Source organism: Pan troglodytes, chromosome 7 (assembly GCF_028858775.2).
Source record: "Pan troglodytes isolate AG18354 chromosome 7, NHGRI_mPanTro3-v2.0_pri, whole genome shotgun sequence".
NCBI classification, from domain to species: Eukaryota; Metazoa; Chordata; class Mammalia; order Primates; family Hominidae; genus Pan; species Pan troglodytes.
Window position 1 is genome coordinate 152830022 of NC_072405.2, and position 20850 is coordinate 152850871.

At 64.2% G+C, this 20850-nt stretch overlaps 1 protein-coding gene across 12 annotated transcripts in view; it reads left to right on the plus strand.

Moving 5' to 3' along the window:
- ADGRB1 (adhesion G protein-coupled receptor B1) overlaps nucleotides 1-20850 on the plus strand; it is a 99183-nt gene that overhangs the window by 49338 nt on the left and 28995 nt on the right. For 11 of the 12 annotated variants that reach the window (XM_016959964.4, XM_054657046.2, XM_054657050.2 and 8 more), the window contains exon 18: nucleotides 14951-15092. In XM_016959964.4, coding sequence (XP_016815453.3) covers nucleotides 14951-15092 — 142 coding nt within the window. Of the gene's footprint in view, nucleotides 1-14716; nucleotides 14827-14950; nucleotides 15093-20850 lie in introns of those variants that run through there. The other variant, XM_054657056.1, reaches the window with a different exon arrangement.

The following is a 20850-nucleotide window of genomic DNA, read 5'->3' on the forward strand; positions in this document are numbered from 1 at the left end:
CCAGGCCTCAGTTTCCTTAACTGTGCAATGGGACAGGAGATCAGGGACCACTATATTGAGAGTCTGTGCCCTCCTCTCAGTCCAGGGAGCTTCCTGGGCAACTGGAGACCACCAGCCACCAGCAAGGGCCCAGGGCCGCTGCACCTCCCCTGCCTACCACTCCCCGCACACCTCCCGCCTGCCCACCCTTCCCCTGCCCACACTACCCCTCCTGCCTCCATTCTTTTTCTTCTATAGAAAGTCTGCCAGATGCATGGCCTGTGACAGCCCCCATGTGGCATAGCTGGGAGGGGCTTCGGCAGTGGAGGAGGGGACAGGTGGGCATAACAGACCCGCTAGTCTGCCTGCCAGACCTCTGTGCCACTGCCTCCCTGGGGCCCCAGCCTCTCTCTCCCTCTCTTGGGAGCTTGGCTGTGGCTCCCAGGCCTGCCCCAGCCACAGGCTGCTAGGCCTTTGCTCACCCCGTTCCTGGTGGGCAGTGCTATTCATCCCCCACCAACCCCAGCTGTGCCAAGTGGGGGAGCCCGTGGGCTGCGAATGCCCACTCCAGGCAGGCCCCTCACTGGCACCCACACACAGGGTAGCTTGGCAGTTGGGAGGGGCAGAGCTCCAGCCCTGTTCCTCACTGGCGGGGAGGCCGTGGGTGACTTTCTCCAGCCCCGGCCCTGTTCCTCACTGGCAGGGTGGTTATGGGTGACTTCCCCCTCCTCTAGTCTTGGCTCCCGTGTCTTTAAAGCCAGGCTGCTGTGAGTATTACGGAACGAGAGTTGGGCTGCTCAGCAGGTGGGCACCGTCCTACCCTCCAAGTCCAGGACGGCTTCTGAGAGGATGGCAGGCAGCTGCTCAACAGAGCGCCACCCTTGGGGGCCGGAGACTTGGGGTACAGCCACCCGCGTGCTGGGATTCGGGGCCAGTTCTGGGAGTGGGCTTCCTAGAGGAAGGGAGGGAGCATGCACCGGCTATGAAGAGGGAGCTGGAGTCCACGCCAGGCCCCAGGCACCTCAAAGGCCCAGAGGCCGAGTGCCGCGGTGGGAGCGCTGCCTGCAAGGTGTCTGTGAGAGGTGGGGTTGGGAGCGGCTGGGGTGGGTGGGGCTGCTCAGGCCCTGGGCCTCTGGGGGCCCCTTGCCTGCGTCCCCATGCCACCTTTTAGAAGCAGACAGGGTGAGCTCTCTGGCCCTGAAGGTGAGCAGAGATGGAATAGCTGGGGGTAGCGGGGGCGTGCAAGGAGAGGGCCGCCACTTCCTGGGTGCCTGCTCGGTGCCGGGCCTTCTGCCAGGAGCTTGGAAGAGCCAGACAGGCCCAGACCTGGACCAGAAGCTGGCACTCAGAATGGGGTCACAGCAGGCTTATGGGTTTGGGCCCAAGTGGAGCGACCCCTCAATGCCCACCCGGCTCCTTTGCACCCAGATGGCCCCTGGCAGCCATCTCAGCCGGCCCTAGGCCTGGAGCCCTGCCTGTAGGGCTGGCTCCTGGGCCATGTCTGAGCCTCCCGCAGCACGGACAGGTCTGCGACTGGGGCCCGCAGGGCTTCTCACGTTCCTCACAATGCAAGATGCCAGTCCCATGGCTGCCATCCGGCGCTGCCTGGGATCGGGGCGGGCAGGCTGGACATTTGTGTTTCGCCCCCACCCCGCACCGCTCCTCCACCACCCCCCGCGCCGCTCCTCCCCCGCCCCCCGCTCCGTTCCTCCCCCGCCCCCCACACCGCTCCTCCACCACCCCCCGCGCCGCTCCTCCACCACCCCCCACACCGCTCCTCCACCACCCCCCACACCGCTCCTCCACCACCCCCCCATGCCCTCCTCCACCGCCCCCCACGCCGCTCCTCCACCACCCCCCGCGCCGCTCCTCCACCACCCCCCACACCGCTCCTCCACCACCCCCCCATGCCCTCCTCCACCGCCCCCCGCGCCGCTCCTCCACCACCCCCCCATGCCCTCCTCCACCACCCCCCGCGCCGCTCCTCCACCACCCCCCACACCGCTCCTCCACCACCCCCCCATGCCCTCCTCCACCGCCCCCCACACCGCTCCTCCACCACCCCCCCATGCCCTCCTCCACCGCCCCCCACACCGCTCCTCCACCACCCCCCCATGCCCTCCTCCACCTCCCCACGCGCCGCTCCTCCCCCGCCCCCCGCGCCGCTCCTCCACCACCCCCCCATGCCCTCCTCCACCACCCCCCGCGCCGCTCCTCCACCTCCCCACGCGCCGCTCCTCCCCCGCCCCCCGCGCCGCTCCTCCACCACCCCCCCATGCCCTCCTCCCCCGCCCCCCGCGCCGCTCCTCCACCACCCCCCCATGCCCTCCTCCACCACCCCCCGCGCCGCTCCTCCACCACCCCCCCATGCCCTCCTCCACCACCCCCCGCGCCGCTCCTCCCCCGCCCCCCGCGCCGCTCCTCCCCCGCCCCCCGCGCCGCTCCTCCACCTCCCCCCGCGCCGCTCCTCCACCTCCCCACGCGCCGCTCCTCCACCGCCCCCCCATGCCCTCCTCCACCACCCCCTGCGCCGCTCCTCCACCACCCCCCGCGCCGCTCCTCCACTGCCCCCCCATGCCCTCCTCCACCACCCCCCGCGCCGCTCCTCCCCCGCCCCCCGCGCCGCTCCTCCCCCGCCCCCCGCGCCGCTCCTCCACCTCCCCCCGCGCCGCTCCTCCACCTCCCCACGCGCCGCTCCTCCACCACCCCCCGCGCCGCTCCTCCACCGCCCCCCGCGCCGCTCCTCCACCTCCCCACGCGCCGCTCCTCCACCGCCCCCCGCGCCGCTCCTCCACCGCCCCCCGCGCCGCTCCTCCCCCGCCCCCCGCGCCGCTCCTCCACCTCCCCCCGCGCCGCTCCTCCACCTCCCCACGCGCCGCTCCTCCACCACCCCCCGCGCCGCTCCTCCCCCGCCCCCCGCGCCGCTCCTCCCCCGCCCCCCGCGCCGCTCCTCCCCCGCCCCCCGCGCCGCTCCTCCCCCGCCCCCCGCGCCGCTCCTCCACCTCCCCACGCGCCGCTCCTCCCCCGCCCCCCGCGCCGCTCCTCCACCTCCCCCCGCGCCGCTCCTCCACCTCCCCCCGCGCCGCTCCTCCACCACCCCCCGCGCCGCTCCTCCCCCGCCCCCCGCGCCGCTCCTCCCCCGCCCCCCGCGCCGCTCCTCCCCCGCCCCCCGCGCCGCTCCTCCCCCGCCCCCCGCGCCGCTCCTCCCCCGCCCCCCGCGCCGCTCCTCCCCCGCCCCCCGCGCCGCTCCTCCACCTCCCCCCGCGCCGCTCCTCCACCACCCCCCACACCGCTCCTCCACCACCCCCCCATGCCCTCCTCCACCTCCCCACGCGCCGCTCCTCCCCCGCCCCCCGCGCCGCTCCTCCCCCGCCCCCCGCGCCGCTCCTCCACCACCCCCCACACCGCTCCTCCACCACCCCCCCATGCCCTCCTCCACCTCCCCACGCGCCGCTCCTCCCCCGCCCCCCGCGCCGCTCCTCCACCACCCCCCGCGCCGCTCCTCCACCACCCCCCGTGCCGCTCCTCCCCCGCCCCCCGCGCCGCTCCTCCACCACCCCCTGCGCCGCTCCTCCACCTCCCCCCGCGCCGCTCCTCCACCACCCCCCATGCCCTCCTCCACCTCCCCACGCGCCGCTCCTCCCCCGCCCCCCGCGCCGCTCCTCCCCCGCCCCCCACACCGCTCCTCCACCGCCCCCCCATGCCCTCCTCCACCTTGGGAGCTCCTCTCAGTCATGCCTCGTGGGGGCGAGGGCAGGTGGAGGGGTGGCTGCAGGGGTCCAGGCCACAGGGATGGGCCTGGAAGGCCGTGAGCCTCTTCCGCTCAGCACCCGTGTCCCTGTCCCCAGGAGCACAATGGCTCATTTAAGGCAGCAGAAAAGGCTTCATCAAAGCCCCACCTTCCCAGGCCCCTCAGTGTTACCCTGAGGTCAGAGAGGGAGGGTGGTGACTGACTGTTCTGAAGGATGTGGGAAGGCAGGATATGAGGTAGACAAAGGGAAGGACTTCCACGTGAGCAAGGAGGGCAGAGTGGCCCTGAGTGTCCATTCTCTGACCTTGCCCTTGGCGCACAGGTGCCTGGAAGCAGGGGGATGGTGGAACAATCTGGAGGTCACCAGAGACGACTGCAGGGACTGGGGTCAGCCTGGAGATCCCTGGAGGGCAGGGGTGTCAGGTGTGACAGGCAGTGGTGATGGCATGGATGCCCTGTTGCTGGTGATGGTGGTGGCCGTCCCTCCTGCCAGCCTGGTTCTGCTTGCACTGCACCTTGGACATGGTGAGCACGGGATAAACACTTGTTGTCGAATGCTGGTGACTGTTACCAGGCTAGTGTCAGTTCCAGGGACAGTGACGGAGCTGGTTCTGATAAGGCGATGGCAGTGTTGGAGACGAGAATGATGATGTGCTTATAGTGGAGGTGATGCTGGTGACCATGGGTGACCGGTGGTCATTGTGATGGCTGTGAAGGGACAGTAAAGGTGACGGTTGTGGTGACAGTGGTGGTCATGACTGTGCTGTTAATGGCAGTGGTGGTGGTGGTGGTGATGATGGAGGTGATGGTAGTGATGCAGTCATCACTGTGGTTTTGATGATGACAGTGGTGGTGGTGGTCGTGGTCATAGTGATGGTGGTGGTAGTGATGGTTGTGTGGTTTTGACGATGGAGGTGGGGTGGTGGTGGTGATGGTGAGGGTGATGTGGTGGTGGTGGTGATGGTGGTGGCAGTGATGGCAATGGTGGGGTGGTGGTAGTGATGGCTGTGTGGTTTTGATGATAGAGGTGGGGTGGTGGTGGTGATGATGGGGTGGTGGTAGTGATGTTTGTGTGGTTTTGACGATGGAGGTGGGGTGGTGGTGGTGATAGTGAGGGTGATGTGGTGGTGGTGGTGATGGTGGTGGCAGTGATGGCAATGGTGGGGTGGTGGTAGTGATGGCTGTGTGGTTTTGATGATGGAGGTGGGGTGGTGGTGGTGAAGATGGGGTGGTGGTATTGATGTTTGTGTGGTTTTGACGATGGAGGTGGGGTGGTGGTGGTGATGGTGAGGGTGATGTGGTGGTGATGATGGTGGTGGCAGTGATGGCGATGGCGGGGTGGTGGTAGTGATGGCTGTGTGGTTTTGATGATGGAGGTAGGGTGGTGGTGGTGATGATGGGATGGTGGTAGTGATGGTTGTGTGGTTTTGATGACAGTGGTGGTGGTGATGGTGGTCGGGGTGGGGGTGATGATGGGGTTGTGGTAGTAATGGTTGCGTGATTTTGATGACGGAGGTGAGGTGGTGGGGGTGATTATGGAGTGGCGGTGGTGATGATGGGGTGGTGGTAGTAATGGTTGCATGGTTTTGATGATGACGGTGGAGGTGGTGGTGGTGGTGATGGTGATAGTGGTGATGGTGATGGTAGTGGTGCTGGTGGTGATGATGGGGTGGCGGTAATGATTGTGTGGTTTTGATTATGACAGTGGTGATGGTGATGGTGGGGTAGTGATGGTGATGGTGGTGGTGATGGGGAGGTGGTAGTAATGGTTGCATGGTTTTGATGACAGTGGTGGTGATGGTGGTGGTGGTGGTGGTGGTGGTGGTGGTGGTGATGATGGGGTGGTGGTAATGATTGTATGGTTTTGATGATGACAGTGGTGATGGTGATGATGGGGTGGTGGTATTGATGGCTGTGTGGTTTTGATGATGGAGGTGGGGTAGAGGTTGTGATTATGGGGTGGTGGTAGTGATGATGGGGTGGTGGTAGTAATGGTTGTGTGGTTTTGAGGATGGAGGTAGGGTGGTGGGGTGATTATGGGGTGGTGGTGGTGATGATGGGGTGGTGGTAGTAATGATTGTGTGGTTTTGATGATGATGGTGGTGGTGGTGGTGATGGTGGTGGTGGTGATGGTGGGGGTGGTGGTGGTGATGGTGGTGATGGTGGTGGTGGTGATGGTGGTGGTGATGGTGGTGGTGGTGGTGGTGGTGGTGATGGGGTTGTGGTAGTGATGGTTGTGTGGTTTTGATGGTGGCAGTGGTGGTGGTGATGGTGATGATGGGATGGTGGTAGTAATGGTGTGTGGTTTTGATGATGAAGGTGGGGTGGTGGGGGTGATGATGTGGTGGTGGTGGAGATGATGGGGTGGTAATAGTGATTATGGGGTGGTGGTGGTGATGATGGGATGGTGGTTGTAATGGTTGTGTGGTTTTGATGATGAAGGTGGGGTGGTGGTGGCGGTGGTGGTGGTGATGATGGGGTGGTGGTAATGACTGTGTGGTTTTGATGATGACAGTGGTGATGGTGGGGTGGCGTTAGTAATGGTGTGTGGTTTTGATGATGAAGGTGGGGTGGTGGGGGTGATGGTGGGGTGGCGGTGGAGATGATGGGGTGGTAATAGTGATTATGGGGTGGTGGTGGTGATGATGGGATGGTGGTAGTAATGGTTGTGTGGTTTTGATGATGAAGGTGAGGTGGTGGTGGTGGTGGTGGTGATGGTGGTGGTGATGGTGGTGGTAGTGGTGGTGATGATGGGGTGGTGGTAATGATTGTGTGGTTTTGATGATGACAGTGGTGATGATGGGGTGGCGTTAGTGATGGTTGTGTGGTTTTGAGGATGGAGGCAGAGGTGGTGGTGGTGGTGGTGATAGGGTGGTGGTACTGATGGTTGTGTGGTTTTGATGATGGGGTGGTGGCTGTAGTGAAGATGGGGATGGTGATGGTGGTGATGGTGGTGATGGTGATGCTGGGGCTGGTGGTAGTGAGGGTCACATTGTTGGTAGTGTATGGTTTTGGTGCTGATGATGGGGTTGGTAGTGGTGGTGGTTGTGATATAGTGGCAGAAAGAGTGGTATTTATGATGTTGATGGTGTCATGGATGGTGGTGAAGGTGTGGTAGCAATGGTTGTGTTGTTGATGATAGAGTGGGTGTTGCTGCTGTTGGTGGTAGTGACAGTACTGTTGATGGCGTGATGCTGATGGTCGTGTCTTGAGGTGATGATTGTGGTGTGATGAAGGCGGATGGTATTGTTGGTAGTGGTGGTGAGACCTGGTGGTAATGATGGTGTTGATAACACATGGAGGGGGTGGTGGTGATGGTGACAGTGGTGGTCCTGGTTGTATTGTAGATGGTGTTGATAGTGATTGGCCTCAGTGGTAGCTATGAGGGTGGAGGCTGTGGTGACAAGTGGTGGTGGTGGTAGGCCCAGCTCTTAGGTGAATTTGCAGCCCAAGCCCCCTGAGGGAAGCGAGACCCCCCATGACACAGTTAAGGAACCAGAGCCCAGCAGCCATGCAGATGGCAGGCCAGGTGGGTGAGGAAATGGCGGGAGAGCCAAGGGAGCGCTTCCGAGGTCATGGCGGTCTGGGAGGAGATGAGGCTGGGCTGGCTGTAATGGGGGGAAGGTTTGGGATCTGCTAGAGCCAGGGCAGAGCTCGTGGGGGTGCCCAGTGCCCAGTACAGGGCCTGGCACAGGCCAGGCCAGGGAGGCACCTGCTGTGTGAGTGAGCGACTGTGCTGGCCCTTTGACCTTGCCACTGGGTACCAATGGCTGGAGCGTAAAAGGGTGTGAGGTCTGGGCAGTGGCCCCCCGCCAGCAGGGGTAGGTGACAGGCCAGGCAGAGCAGTGCTGCAGGTGCAGCAGGTGCGGGTCTGCATGAGGAGAGACGGCTCGGGGCAGGCTTCTGAGTGCCAGCCTCCTGCTGGGGAGGGGCAGCAGGCTGAGCAGCCCTGCAGGACCCCAGCCCTCCTGCTCCAGGTCACTTCTCTGCCAGGCTGGGCAGCCAGCACCCTGCCCTCTTCAGGAGCTCCATTCTGCCTGGCAGACAGCCTGGGGCCTCTGTGCCTCTGCCCAGGTGGATAAGTAGGTCAGGAGAAGAGCTGCTGGACCCTGGGGAGGGCTGGGTTTCCAGCCCAGGGGTAGCCCGTGGCCAGGAGCCCTGACTCAGTGTGGCGGCGCCAGGTGGGAGCCAGGAGATTGGCATCTTGCATCGTGAGGAACGTGAGAAGCCCTGGAGGCCTTGGATGTGGACCTGTCAGTGCTGAAGGAGGCTCAGACATGGGCAGCTCTGAGAGAAGCCCAGGAGCCAGCCTCATAGACAGGGCACCAGGCCTGAGCAGGCTCCAGCGTCATCTGGCAAGCTGGGTTCAGTAAGACCCAGGTCAGACAGGTGTTCAAATGCCAAGGTCGATGGGTCACAGCAACCAGGATCCCCTCAGGACCCCAGGTAATTGCCCCCAGGCCCTGAGCTTGGAGGGGCTAGAGCTGACCCAGGCCTGCCCTGGAGAGCCTCACAGACTGGCAGCCAGACAGGGGCTGGGCATGGAGTGGGAGTCAAGGAGGCTTCTTAGGGGAGGCAGTGGCTCCAGGAGCCCTGGAGGGGGAGGCTAATCACACAGGATGCGGGGCCTGTGGCCAGGGGACCAGCCAGGACCAGGGCCTGGAGGCAGCAGAGGGCGTGTGTTTGCTGGGTTACCTGCTGGGCTGGCCTGTGCAGGCAGGGCCACCAGAGGCAGGGCCACCAGAGCCAAGGGAGGCCCCTCTGGGATGGTCGCGGGGGGCTCTGGCTGCTGGGTGAGGCAGAACACAGGGAGGGGAGCCCAGCACAGCGGTGGGGAAGGGTCTGGCTGAGGGTCAGGAGCAATGCCCAGGAGCTCATGGAAGGGCAGGGGGGAAGTCTGGTTATCCAGGTAGACTTCCTGGAGGAGGACACAATGCCAAGAAGTCAATGGGCAGAGGTGGGAGCCAGGCACTCCTGATGGATGAAGCATGACTAAGGGGCTTGTACCTAGGTGTGATCGAGCCGCGTGTTGGTTTAAGGGGCACTGGGGAGGCCAGCCCATTAAGGCTCCTGAGGCCAGGCCTAGAAGCCGAAGCCTCTGCCTGCAGAGACACCATTTCCACTCCCTGCCTAGCGCCTGAACTCCCCCACTGCGGTGTGCTGTGCCCACTCCTGGCTTCTTTCTGTTATGTGGGAGGACACCCTGTGAGTCATTCACACTAGAGTGTGAATTAGCCCATCAAATCCAAGGGGACCCCGACAGCGCACAGTCCCATAATAGCACCTGCTTCGTGGGCCGGCAGGAGGCATCGTGAATGCAGTGAAGGCTCTGGCTTGGTGGGTGGGTGGGTGGGTGGGCTCTTAGTGCTGCCCTCCCCGTCACTGTCCCCTTGTGTCCCATGAATGAGTAGGCCCTGTGCGGGCACTGTGCCTCTGCCATCCCATGGACAGGTGCGGGGTGAGGATCTGGGCACATTTCACAGGAGGAAGCTGAGCTCCGAGGGTGAGAATAGAGCTGGCTGCTGGACCCCCTGCCGGGCTGGACAAGCATCATCTAGGCGCTTGCCGGGGGTGCAGGGCAGGGGCCCCAAGAGCACAGGAGCCACGGTGGGCTCTCCCAAGGCCTCTTACCTGCCCCGGGCTCAGTGGAGGTGCCTGTGGGGGCTGCCCGAGCAGGGCTGGGCCCAGGTCCTTCCCCACTAGCCAGCTGGGGAGGCCTTCTCTGAGCTGCCCTCCCCTGGGAAATGGGGACAAGGTTGTGGCCCTGCACGGGGGCTGAGGGCGACGTGAGGTGGGGATCCACACTGGGTTGGGAGCTGTCTGGGAGCTGCGGCCATTACTGGGTTTGGAGGGGTCTGCTGGGAGCCGTGGTTACTGACAGGACTGTGGCAGAGGGGAGAGTTGGCAGGTTGGGTGAGGGAGGTTGGGGCCAGTCCCTGCGGGCCCTGGGAGCACTGTGGCCTTTGCTGTGAGTGAAGAGGGAACCGCTGGAGGGCTCTAAGCTGAGGGCCATGCGGCCTGACATATTTCAAATGACTGGCGCCCTGGGAAGCCAGGCGAAGGAGGGCAAGGGGCGGTGGCCACAGTAGCCAGGGGCACGGGTGGTGGCTGTGGAGGGTGGGCACTGTGGGGCTCTCCATGCATTTTCAGATAATTAAGGCTGGTGGGATTAGCTGGTGGGCAGCTGCAGGGAGGTGGGGGAGGTGAAGGGGGGACCCAAGGCTCCAGGTGAGCAATGGCGGGCTGGCCGTGCCCTCCCCATTCATTCACGCGCAGGCGTCCTGGCTGTGCGCCCTACCTTAGTGTGCGGCTGTGGGCGCCTGTGGGACTGTCATGCACCAGAATGTGTCCCTGGGGCCACATGTGTGAGCAGCGTGCTGACTGCGCACCTGGGCGACCCCGAGGTGGAGTAAACAGAACCAGAACTTGTCCCTTGGGTTTCTTGGCATGGAGGTCCTTGGCGACCTTGGCAGGAGCCGAGTGGGAGGAGTCCCAATGGTGGCGGTCACTGGTGGTCTGCAGAGGGGTGGGCAGTGGCTGGACCTGTCATGGGGCCCTATCTAAGGGGAAAGGCACAGCCCTGCCCTGGGATTCCCGTCTGAGGGTCCCAGGTCGCTCTAGGTCCCCACTCCTCTTGGGCAGGAAGGGGACCTGCTGTAGCGAGGCCCCTGCTCAGCTGGTCCTGGGTGGTGTCACTGCCCCAGCTCCTGCTCTCACCCTGGACCCATGGGGGTGGGGAGCAGGTGTAACTGACCCAGATTCCTCAGGCCTGGGCTCAGGAGGGGACCTCGCTCTGTGACCCAGATATTCCAAGTTTCTGTAGCTGACGAGAGGTGGCAAATGGTCTCCCACGTGCGGGAGCAGTCGCTGTATGCGAGGAGGGAATGACTTGCCTGTTTGCAGAGATGGGAACAGGTGCCCCCTGCAGCAGGAAGGATTTCAGTCAGACTTTCGGGGGAACTTCCAGATGTTGTAAGTCAGGATCTGGTACAAGAGGATGCGTCCCAGAGATTTTGTTGAAAGAGGGAGGTCTGAGGCTTTGCCACCTTGCCTAAGTCGACATGCATCCAAGATGCACACAAGGGCCTCAGTTCAGGGCCCAGCCCTCCATCTGTCCTGCTAAAGGCCAGTCCTTGACTGAGGTCTAGTGCAGCAAGGGAGGCTCGGGTAACTCCCAGGAAACCTGCATTGGCTGAGTTTATTTCCTGGCTCGGGATGGGTCTCAGGTTGCCCCTGACGGTCCCTTGCAGACCTGCATTTCAGTCAAGGTTCAGATGTTGTAGGCCCTGGGTGGGAGGGGGCAGGCAGCCAGACACATAAAAACTGGATTCCAGGCCCACTGCTGTCTTGCTGTGTGAACTTGGACAATCGCTGCTTCCCTGAGCCTTGGTTTCTTTATTTACAAAGCTGACCTAAGGGTTCCTGCAGAAATCAAATGATAAACTGCCAGAAAGCCCTTAGCACAGAGTAGAAGCCATTATCGTGGAGGTGCAGGGAAGGGTGAGGAGAAGGGTCCCTGTCCCTGGGCTGTGTGTTGGGAGGCTGTTCCCCTGACACATGCTGCCAAGGCCTGTGGAGCCAGGAGGACGGAGGAGGTAGAGAGGCTGAGGGGGGCACCTGCACTGCAGGCCTGCAGGGTCCCAGTGAACCCCACCCCAGGATCCAGGCCCTTACAGAATGGCCGGGAGCTTCCTGCTTCCAGAGCTGCCAGCCTGACCAGCTAGCTCTCTGGACCAGGGGCAGGTGCCTCCTTGGGCCTTCCATGGCCTGACCCTCAGCAGAGTAGGCAGCAGCCCGTCTCTCTCCCTGCCCCAGAGGCCGATAAACGACTCAGCACCCACAGCAGGAGCCCTGGGGGCCGGGTGCTGGCTCCCAGGCTGGCCTTCTCCCAGGCAGTGGTGGACAGCTGTCGGCCTGGTGCCCTGCAGACTGGCCAGTGCGGCTGGGAACCAGCCAGGCTGCTGGCCCCAGCCAGCCCAGCTCCCTGCACCCTCGAAGTGCTCCCAGCAACCCTCAGGCAGTTGAGCAGAGGGCTGAGGTTGTGCTGTGCCTGGCCTGGGTTGTGCTGTGCCTGGCCCATGAGAAGCAGAGCTGTGACTGGAACCCAGTATCAGCTGCACAGAGAAAAGCGGTCTACAGGACTCTTCCTGGGGTGCCCTCTGGCCTGTACTGTGCTGGCCATCTTGGTGTCTGGTCAAAGGCTGGCAGGCATAGACCACAACCGCACACCCATCCCCAGGCATGGGGATGGGCCCTCTCGGTGGGAGATGGAGGCTCAGGGAGGCAGCGATTATCCAACGTCACATAGCAAGACAGCAGTGGGCCTGGATTCCAGTTTTTATGTGTCTGGCTGCATGACCCCTCCCACCCGGGGCCTACAGCTGAACCTTGACTTGAACTGCAGGTCTGCAAGGGACCATCAGAGACAACCTGAGACCCATCCCAAGCCAGGAAATAAACTCAGCCAATGCAGGTTTCCTGGGAGTTACCTGAGCCTCCCTTGCTGCATGGCCACCAGCCAGGGCTTAGTGGCTCTGTGCCCGGGGTGGGTCTCAGGTCCCTGCTCCACCTGTTCCTCTCCAGCATGGGGACAGTGGCTTCTGCCCTGGAGGGTGTGGGGGATGGACGCAGGTGGTGAGTGGGATGTTCCTCGTGCACCTGAATGAGACCTTGGAAAACCCTCTGGCCAGGATGTAGGATCTGGGGTGTCATTTGGAGCACCAGGACTTTCCAGGGACCCCACGCTCCCTTTCCTGTTCTGTCCATAGCCCCAAAGCCTGCCTGGGTCCAGGATTCTATTCTGTGGTTATCAGGACCTGCACTCTGCTCAGGGAGAGGGTGGAAGGGTCTCTCTGCCCCAGGTCTATGACTTTTCGGCCATCCTGTGTTGGGGACGCAGAACAGCCTGGGTTCCTGGCCGCCATCGCAGTGGCTGGGTAAGTGTGGAGGATGGCTGCCCTTTGGAGCCTGCAAAGGTCACATGGGCTGAGGCCCCTGGCACAGACAGAGGCATCCTCCGAGCCTGACGGTGCTGCAGGGCCCTTCCAGGCTCCCACGTGCCTCTGTGGCTTCCTTTTACGGAGGGTGCTGGAGATGGGTGAGCCTCATGCTTCTAAACCCTGGCCCGTGACACAGGAACCTGGCCTCACACTGCACTTGAGAGGGGAGGGGGCTTCCTAGGGTCACACAGCCCAGAGCCAGCCCTGCAGAGCCTGAGGCCGGCTCCCGGGCCTCCTCTCAGCTCTGCCTTGTCTGTAATCTCCGCCACAGTTTTCCTTCTCTGTAAAACAGGAGCAGGTCCTTCCCCTAGGAGGCGGAGAAGATGCAAGAGATAAAAGCAGATGCTAAGGGCATTCTCAGGGGTCTCCCCGGCCAGCAGCTCACAGCATGTCCCTTCTCCCCTGGGCCCGAATCTCAGGAAGTGCTGCTGCTGAGGGAGATTGAGCAACATCCCCAATTCAATAGAGACTGCTCTGGGCTATCAGACATGGGCACTGGTGACCCATGCTTGCTCTGAGCCCGGCCCTGTGCCGCTCAGCGCTGTCCAGAGTGGAGTGGGTGCTTTCCTCTGGACACCCCCACCCCCATTTTAAAGATGAGGAGACTGAAGCAAGAGGTAGTATAGGTAACTTCCCAAGGTCACATAGCTAGGATAGGACACAGCCAAGGCACAAAGTCAGGTGTCTGATCAGAGGCGGCTCGCCCAGGCTTTTCGTGTGGGGTCAGGGCTGCGTGTGTGGGCGGCTCTCCAGGCTCCTCTGGGGATAGCAGGCTGGAGAGAGCGCTAGCCACAGGGCACCAGGGCAGGTCCCTTCTGACTCCTAGCCTCAGCCCCCGTTGGTACAGTGGGGACGGGATGGAAGAGGTGAGCTGAAGACTCTGCAAGGCACCTTGCCGCACTCGTTCCTGGGTGGGGAATGGGGTAAAACTGCAGCATGGAGGCTCTAGGGCAGACCATAGGAAGACCCTCGACTTGGGCTTTTCTCCTGAAGTCTGGGGGCAGGGGCCGGGTCCCAGCTACTTAGGGAGGAATGAGGCCTTTTCAGCCGTGGGTTCGGAAGGAGACCAGCAGCTGGGGCTCCTGCAGCTGCAGAGCTGCACCCACAAACTCTTGGGGCTCATCTTTTCAGGAGGCCTGGAGTCCCTCCTCCACCAGGCAGGCCCAGGACCCTGGGTGGGGCTGGGGACTCAGCCTCAGAGAGGGCCTCCTGGGCAGTTTCTGCAAGCCAAGCCCCAGCAGGCATGAAGGCAGGCCCGGCTCCAGGGCCAGGTCTGTGAAGGAGGGACACGGTGGCTTCCGGACAGGAGGGCTGCCTTGAAGGGTGGGGGAATTCGGCTCCAAAGCAGGAGGAGGAGGAAGAGGAGGCGGAGGAGGAAGAGGAGGAGGTGGAGGAGGAAGAACAGGAGGAGGAGGTTGGGGGTGGAGAGGAGGAGGAGGGGTTTGCAGAGCAGGTCAGTCCCTGGTGCACCAAGTAACAAGTCCTGTGCTTAAATGCGTGCTCAGATGAAAAGCGGGGCAGTCGCGGCCCGTAGACAGCGGGCGGCTGGGTCAGACCGCAGAGGGAAGTTTCCAGCGGCAAGCCTCCCCGCGGGGAAGGCTGTGTCTGTCCCAGGAGATGAGCCGCAGGCACCAGGGGTGATGAGGCCCGGGGGAGGTGGATGTGGGGGATGGAGCGGTCCCAAGGTCGTCAGCTCCAGCCGGCGCCCTGGGCCGCGGGGCCGGAGAGCTCCGGAGCGGACCCTCGCCGCACTCCGAACCCGCCCCGCGCCCCCAGGCCACACCCGGCTCGCACCCTCCCCGCTCCACGTGCGCCCATGCGCCCCTCCGGGCCTCCCCCTCCTTCCCGCGCGGGCCGGGGGCGCGGGCCCCGGAGGAGCTGGGGGCGGCGGGGGCGCGGGGCGGGCGACTGCCGGGCCCCGGGCCAGCTCTCGCCCCCCGCCCCGCCCCCGCTCGCTCGGCTCCCCCGCCCGGCGCTCCCTCGGGCTGCGCTCCGCGGCTCTCGGCGGCGGCGGCGGCGGGCGCAGAGCGCGGCATGGGCGCCCGGGCCGCGGGGCCTGGCGGCGGCGGGCGGACGGGCGCGCGGCTGCGGGCGCAGGTGCGGGGCGGCGGGCCGGGGCCGGGGCCGGGGCGCGGAGCCGCCGCTCGGGGGCCGGGGCGCCCGCGTCCCCGCCGCCGCTGACGCTCCGCCTGTCTCCCTCCCGTGTCCCGCCCGCCCCCAGACCCTCCTCCTCCGCCCCCCCGCAGCTCGGGCCCTGGTCGTGGCGCGGCTGCCGCACGGTGCCCCTCGACGCCCTCCGGACGCGCTGCCTCTGTGACCGGCTCTCCACCTTCGCCATCTTAGCCCAGCTCAGCGCCGACGCGGTGAGACCCCGGCCGGGCCGGCGGGAGGGGCGCCGGGCAGGGGCGCGGGCGGGGGCTGCCGGCGGGCCTGCGGGTGGGGAGGGCCCGCACCCGTCCTGTCCCGGAGGGGTCGCTGTGCCCCGCAGCCGCCGTGGCCTGACCCGGCCGGCGGGGTCCATGCGCCTCTGGAGAGGGTGGGTGGGCGCCGAGCGGGTGGCAGTGTGGAGTTGGAGACGGGCCTGGGAGGAGTCGGGACCCCCGGAAAGTGGCTGATGGGTGGGTCCCATCTCCCCCGGCCTTGGAGGCCCGGGATCTCCGAGGGAGCCTGGGCCTGGGGAGAGGCTGGGTCCTGAGCCGGGGGCTGGGAGGCGTCGCCTGTGGAGGGGCTACCCTTTCCCTTGGTCCTCTCCGCCTGCCAGGGAGAGGGAGGAGGAGGAGCTGCCGCCTTGGCAGAGCCCTTCGACCCACCCCAAGTACAGCCTGGTCCGTGGAGGTGGCGGTGGCCCCAGGCAGGGGCCCTGGCCCAGATCCACCGCCCCCCAGGCCTCAGCACCTCGGGGCTTCCTTTTTGTTCCTGTGATTCCTGTGGGGGCTGCCGGTTTCTATGGAGACGGCATCTGGGGCCAGCCGCTGGCAGGGGCCCTGGGTGCTGGGCGCAGCTCCCTGGGGCGGGTGGGCTCTCTTGCTTTGGGCCGGCCAAGCTGCACCCCCTGGCCTGAGGTGGACCACAGCCCTCTACTGGGGCCCAGGCCGAGGCCCAGGACAGCCCACAGAGCAGGAAAGGGCCTTGGGCGTGTGCTCACCAAGTAACCTCCGCCCAAACCTCGTGTGGAAGCCCTGGGGGGCAGCAGGGGTGGAGGATGCACTTGGAGGGGACCTGTCCTTCCTGGGTGTTGGAGGTGGCATTGCTGGCCCTTGGGGAACCCCGGGTTCGATGTAGAAGGTAGCGCCCAGCCTCTCGGACACTCCAGCCTCCTGGCTGTGTTCTCTGGAAAAGTGGGGGGCAGGTGATGTTGGCAGCTGGGGTCTCCCACAGTGCCAGAGCCGGATGGGACCCTCCAGGCCATTGCCAGTAAAATCCTCTGTTGACAGTCAGGGAGACTGAGGCCCAGAGAGAGGGCCTTGCTCAAGGTCTTGGGTGAGTCTGGGCTGGACAGGGGTCTGTGTCCCTGACCATAGTGCACCCCTGCTTGGGCTGTCCCCTCAGGTGAGACTGTTGATGCTGCTGGTTCTGCAGACAGAGCCTGGCAGGCAGCAGTCTGAAGGGCCATCTCGGAGGCTCCCTGGAAGAGGTGGCCTTCTGTGTAGGAGGACATAGACATTATGGCTTTCACTGGGCAGCCTTTCTGGGCCCCTTCGAAGCTGGACCAGGCAAGGCAGGGCCCAGCCTCCAGTCTCCGGGTGCTGCTCTTCCTGTGGGTGTTCGAGGAGGACCTGGGCAGGAGAGAACCTGCTATGGTGTGTGCCCCATCTGCCCCTTCTCCCAGCCCGGTGTCAGGCCTGCAGCAGGTCAGTGTTAGAGTCTGGAAACACAGGCTTGTCTCTGACGAACTGTGACCCTGGACTGGCTCTGCCTTAAGTCCCTCTGAGCCTCAGTTTCCTCACCTGTAAAAGGGAGGGGACCTGGACTACCCAGGACTGGCTGTGAGGAGGGAAACAGATGACTCGGAGAGAGTCCCAGGAACGGGGCAGTCCCCAGGCGGTGGCATACCAGCCAGTCACCAGGCTGACCTCCAGAGTGGGCCTGGCTTAGGGAACTTGTTCAGAGAGGGGCAGGTACATGGGCCGAAGGGGGTGCCCCTGAAATTCCAGCAGCAGGGGCCTTGATGCCGAGGGGCCTTTCCAGGAGGAGACCCACTATGTGCCCCAGTGCACGAGGGGGAGGAAGCGGCTGCTCTGTGGGACAGCAGCGGGGGGCGGGGGTGGAGGCAGCCAGATACACAGTCCTGGGCCTTCTTTGGCAGGGGGTTCGCGGCTGCTGTCGGGGGGCGCTTCTAGTGTTAGCCCAGCCCACGCACGCTGGTGTTCACAGGGCAGGATGCCAGCAGGCATGTTGGGTGCCCTGTCCCCCATCCCAGACAGGACATTTGAGGCCGGGGCACAGGGGCTGGCAGTGTCTGCAGAGCCACGGGACCGAGGGCGGGCTGCCTGGACCCTGGGAGCCTCAGTGTCCTCATCTGTGAGATGGGAGGGTGGTTGGCTCTGCCACAAGGGCAGACCATGTGTGGCTCAGTTTGGGCTCTGGGCACCGGCAGGGGTGTGAGCTGACAGTCAGAGTGCCAGGAAGAAGCCAGGGTGGTTACAGCCTCTAGCAGGTGCTCCCTGGCACCAGAGCCCCTTGGGGCCTTCCTGTCCTTTCCACACCACCTCTCCCTCCTCAGCAAGGGCTGGCCCCCTTGATGCTGGGCAGGGAGAGGCCAAGAGTGAAAGAGAGACTGCTCTCTGGGTGCAGCCTGCCCCTGGCAGGTTCCTTTGTCCACCGTGCCGATCCCTCTGAGGGCTGTGGGCTGGGGTGCCAGGGCTGATGCGGGAGGCAGATGTGTGCACACAGAGGTCTGCAGCCGCCCAGGTGGAAAGGAGGAAGGCTGCGGGTGGGCTCTGGGTGCATGGCCACAGCCTTCCCCCCTCCTGAGTGTGGTGTGGGGAGAAGTGCACGGGGCTGAGGCTTGAAGTGGGGTCCTGAGGGATGTGCAGGAGTTTACCAGCCGAGCATTGTGGGGTGAGTAGCAGCCATTGCAGGGTGAGGAAGGCATGAAGCTGCGGGGAAGTGGGCACAGGCGTGGGCTCAGCAGGCAGGAGAGGCAGAGAGACTGGTGGCCCGCAAGGCCTGGGGGGCTGGGGGGAGCCCAAGCTTACTCCAGGGGCGTGAGGAGCCGGCTACAGAATGGACTGGTGGGAGGCTGGGAGGTAAGAGGAGAGCAGTCAGGCCTGGGTACCCAGGGGTCCCAGCAGGAGTGAGGAGCGTGAGCCCAGCTGGCAGTTGGGGAGGTGGCCAGAAGTGAGCCTGGCTGGGCAGGGAGAGAGAGGGGTGCTGCCCAGCTTAGCCTGGCTGGGGTTGGATGGACACGTTGGGTGTGGGGACTCTGGTCTGAGTGGGCAGAGGCTGTGGCTTCGGGAGTTCAGAGTGGCCTACAGGGGCTGCTGACCAGGACAGGGGCCTGAGATGGTGGTAGAGGCGGGTACGTGGGCACCCCGGGAGCCAGGGTGGGATGAGATCCGGGCAGGGTGGTAGAGCGAGGGGAGGTGACACCCACGAGTCCTCCTATAGAGCTGGCCTGGAGCCAGGGTGTCGGTGCAGATGCGGGCTGCGCAGATGCCGGCTCTGCGGCTGCAGCAGGCCTACGACGGCCGGAAGGTTGAGTAACCGCTCTGAGTCACACCTGTGAGGCGGATGATGCCACCTGTCTCAGAGTGGTGGGGACTGAACTAGGTGATATATTTATGGCACTTGACATAGTCTGGCGTGTAGTAAACAGTCTGAAAAGGACAGTTGTTGTTGGCATGACTTCTGTGATGTGCCTCAGACTGTATTGGAAGGTTGTGACCAGGGTCACAGTTCATTTGCAACCAGGTTCAGGGCTCAGTGTATGACCAGGGTCAGGTTCAGGGTGTGATCATGGTCAGGGTTCAGCACGTGACCAGAATCAGGGCCCAGTGTGTGCCCAAGATCAAGACTCACAGCCTGACTGGGATCAAGGCTCAGAATATACTTGGGTCAGGGTTTAGTGTGTGGCTGGATTCAGGGGACAGGGTGTGATGGGAATTGGGGCTCGGGGTATAATCTGGGTCAGGGGTCAGAGTATGATGGGGGTTCAGGGCTTAGTCTATGACTAGAGACAGAAATTAGTTTTGTGGGCATTTGGGAGCCATAGACAGTGTTGGGGCAGTGGCAGGACGAAGGTGGTACTGTGGGGAGAAATGAGTCCTTAGGGGGCAAAGGGTGGATATAGGGTTCAGGAGAAGATTGGGAGTGGGAGTTCATGTGGTGGAAACTGGCAGAGACTCGGTCACCAGCCAGGAGAAGCCATTGGTGGGAGGGGGCCGGCTGGTTCAGACCTAGTATGCAGGGAGGGCCTCTGAGAATTGGTGACTTCCGTGCTGGGAGGAGAGCCCGGCGCCTGAAGGTCAGGGAAGGCGTGCAGGGCAGGGGGCCTGGCATGTGCAAGGGCCTGGGCCGCGCTGTGCCTGGCTTGGGCCAGTCTCTGGCGGGGGCCCAGCCTGGCTCTGCCTCCCCTCGGCGTGAGTTGAGGCCGGTCTTGGTCTACCCCTCCTAGTGAGGCCTGCCCAGGCCACCGCCCATCCCTTCTTCATCGCCTGGAACCTGCTGAGCAACGGCCGTCAGGAGTGACTGATGAGCCAGGCGGGGAGGAGAGGGATCAGGTGGACCAGTGGGAGAGCTGGCGGGCTTGCGGCTGCCAGGCCTAACGAGGGCAGGCGGAAGCAGATGGCCACAGAGGCCTGGGCCTGAGCCAGCCTCAGAGCAGGCGCGAGACACTTACTCGGCCGCCTGTGACCTTTGTGGCCGGCCGGCCTCAGGCCAGCCCAGTGTCTTGGAAACATTTACTGGGGTCACCCTGTCTCCCACCTGTCCCTGTCCAGCTGGTTTCCTAGCCCTGGACCTCAGCTCTGCGCTGGTAAAGTTACCGGTGACTGATGAGCCAGGCTGAGAGGGATCGGGGGGCTGGTGGGAGAGCTGGCAGGTGAGTTTTGATGGGAGAAGTACCGGGTGATGTGACTTCAATTCCAGAGGACCACCGCTTTGAGGCCTGAGCTCCAGGCTGTGGCATGCGGGAGTGGTGCTGAGCAGGGTTTCCTGCCGGGCACGGCATCACTGTTCCCATCTTGCCCTCCCAGAGCGTAGTTTGGACAACCGAGGTGAGCAGCGCTACCTGGGGTAGTTTGAGGGGCCTGTGTGGAGGCAGTGGCTTTTGAAAGCCTGGTGGGTTGGCAGTGCTTCTGCACACAAAGAGAAGGCGACTCTTGTTCTGGGGAGGCACAGCTGGAGCCGTGGCACCTGGTACACTTGGGCAGCACAGCTTGGCCCTGGAGGCGAGTGCCAGGTGTGGGGGGTGTCAGTTGTGTGTGTGGGCCCCAGGTGTGCGTGTGTGTGGGCCCCAGGTGCGTGCGTGTGTGCGGGCCCCAGGTGTGTGTGTGCATGCGTGTGTGCAGGCCCCAGGTGCTTGTGTGTGTGGGCCCCAGGTGCGTGTGTGTGTGCGGGCCCCAGGTGTGTGTGTGTGTGTATGTGCATGCATGTATGCGGGCCCCAGGTGCGTGTGTCTGTGTGGGTCCCAGGTTCGTGTGTCTGTGCAGGCCCCAGGTGCTTGTGTGTGTGGGCCCCAGGTGCATGTGTCTGTGCGGGCCCCAGATGTGTGTGTGTGTGTATGTGTGTGTGCATGCGTGTGTGCGGGCCCCAGGTGCGTGCATGTGCGGGTCCCAGGTGCGTGCATCTGTGTGGGCCCCAGGTGCATGTGTGTGTGTGCGGGCCCCAGGTGCATGCGTCTGTGCAGGCCCCAGGTGTGTGTGTGCGTGTGTGCGGGCCCCAGGTGCGTGCATCTGTGCGGGCCCCAGTTGCGTGTGTGTGGGCCCCAGGTGCATGCATGTGTGCGGGCCCCAGGTGCGTGTGTCTGTGCGGGCCCCAGATGTGTGTGTGTGTGTGCACGTGCGTGTGTGCGGGCCCCAGGTGCGTGCGTGTGCGGGCCCCAGGTGCGTGCGTCTGTGTGGGCCCCAGTTGCGTGTGTGTGGGCCCCAGGCGTGCGTGTGTGCGGGCCCCAGGTGCGTG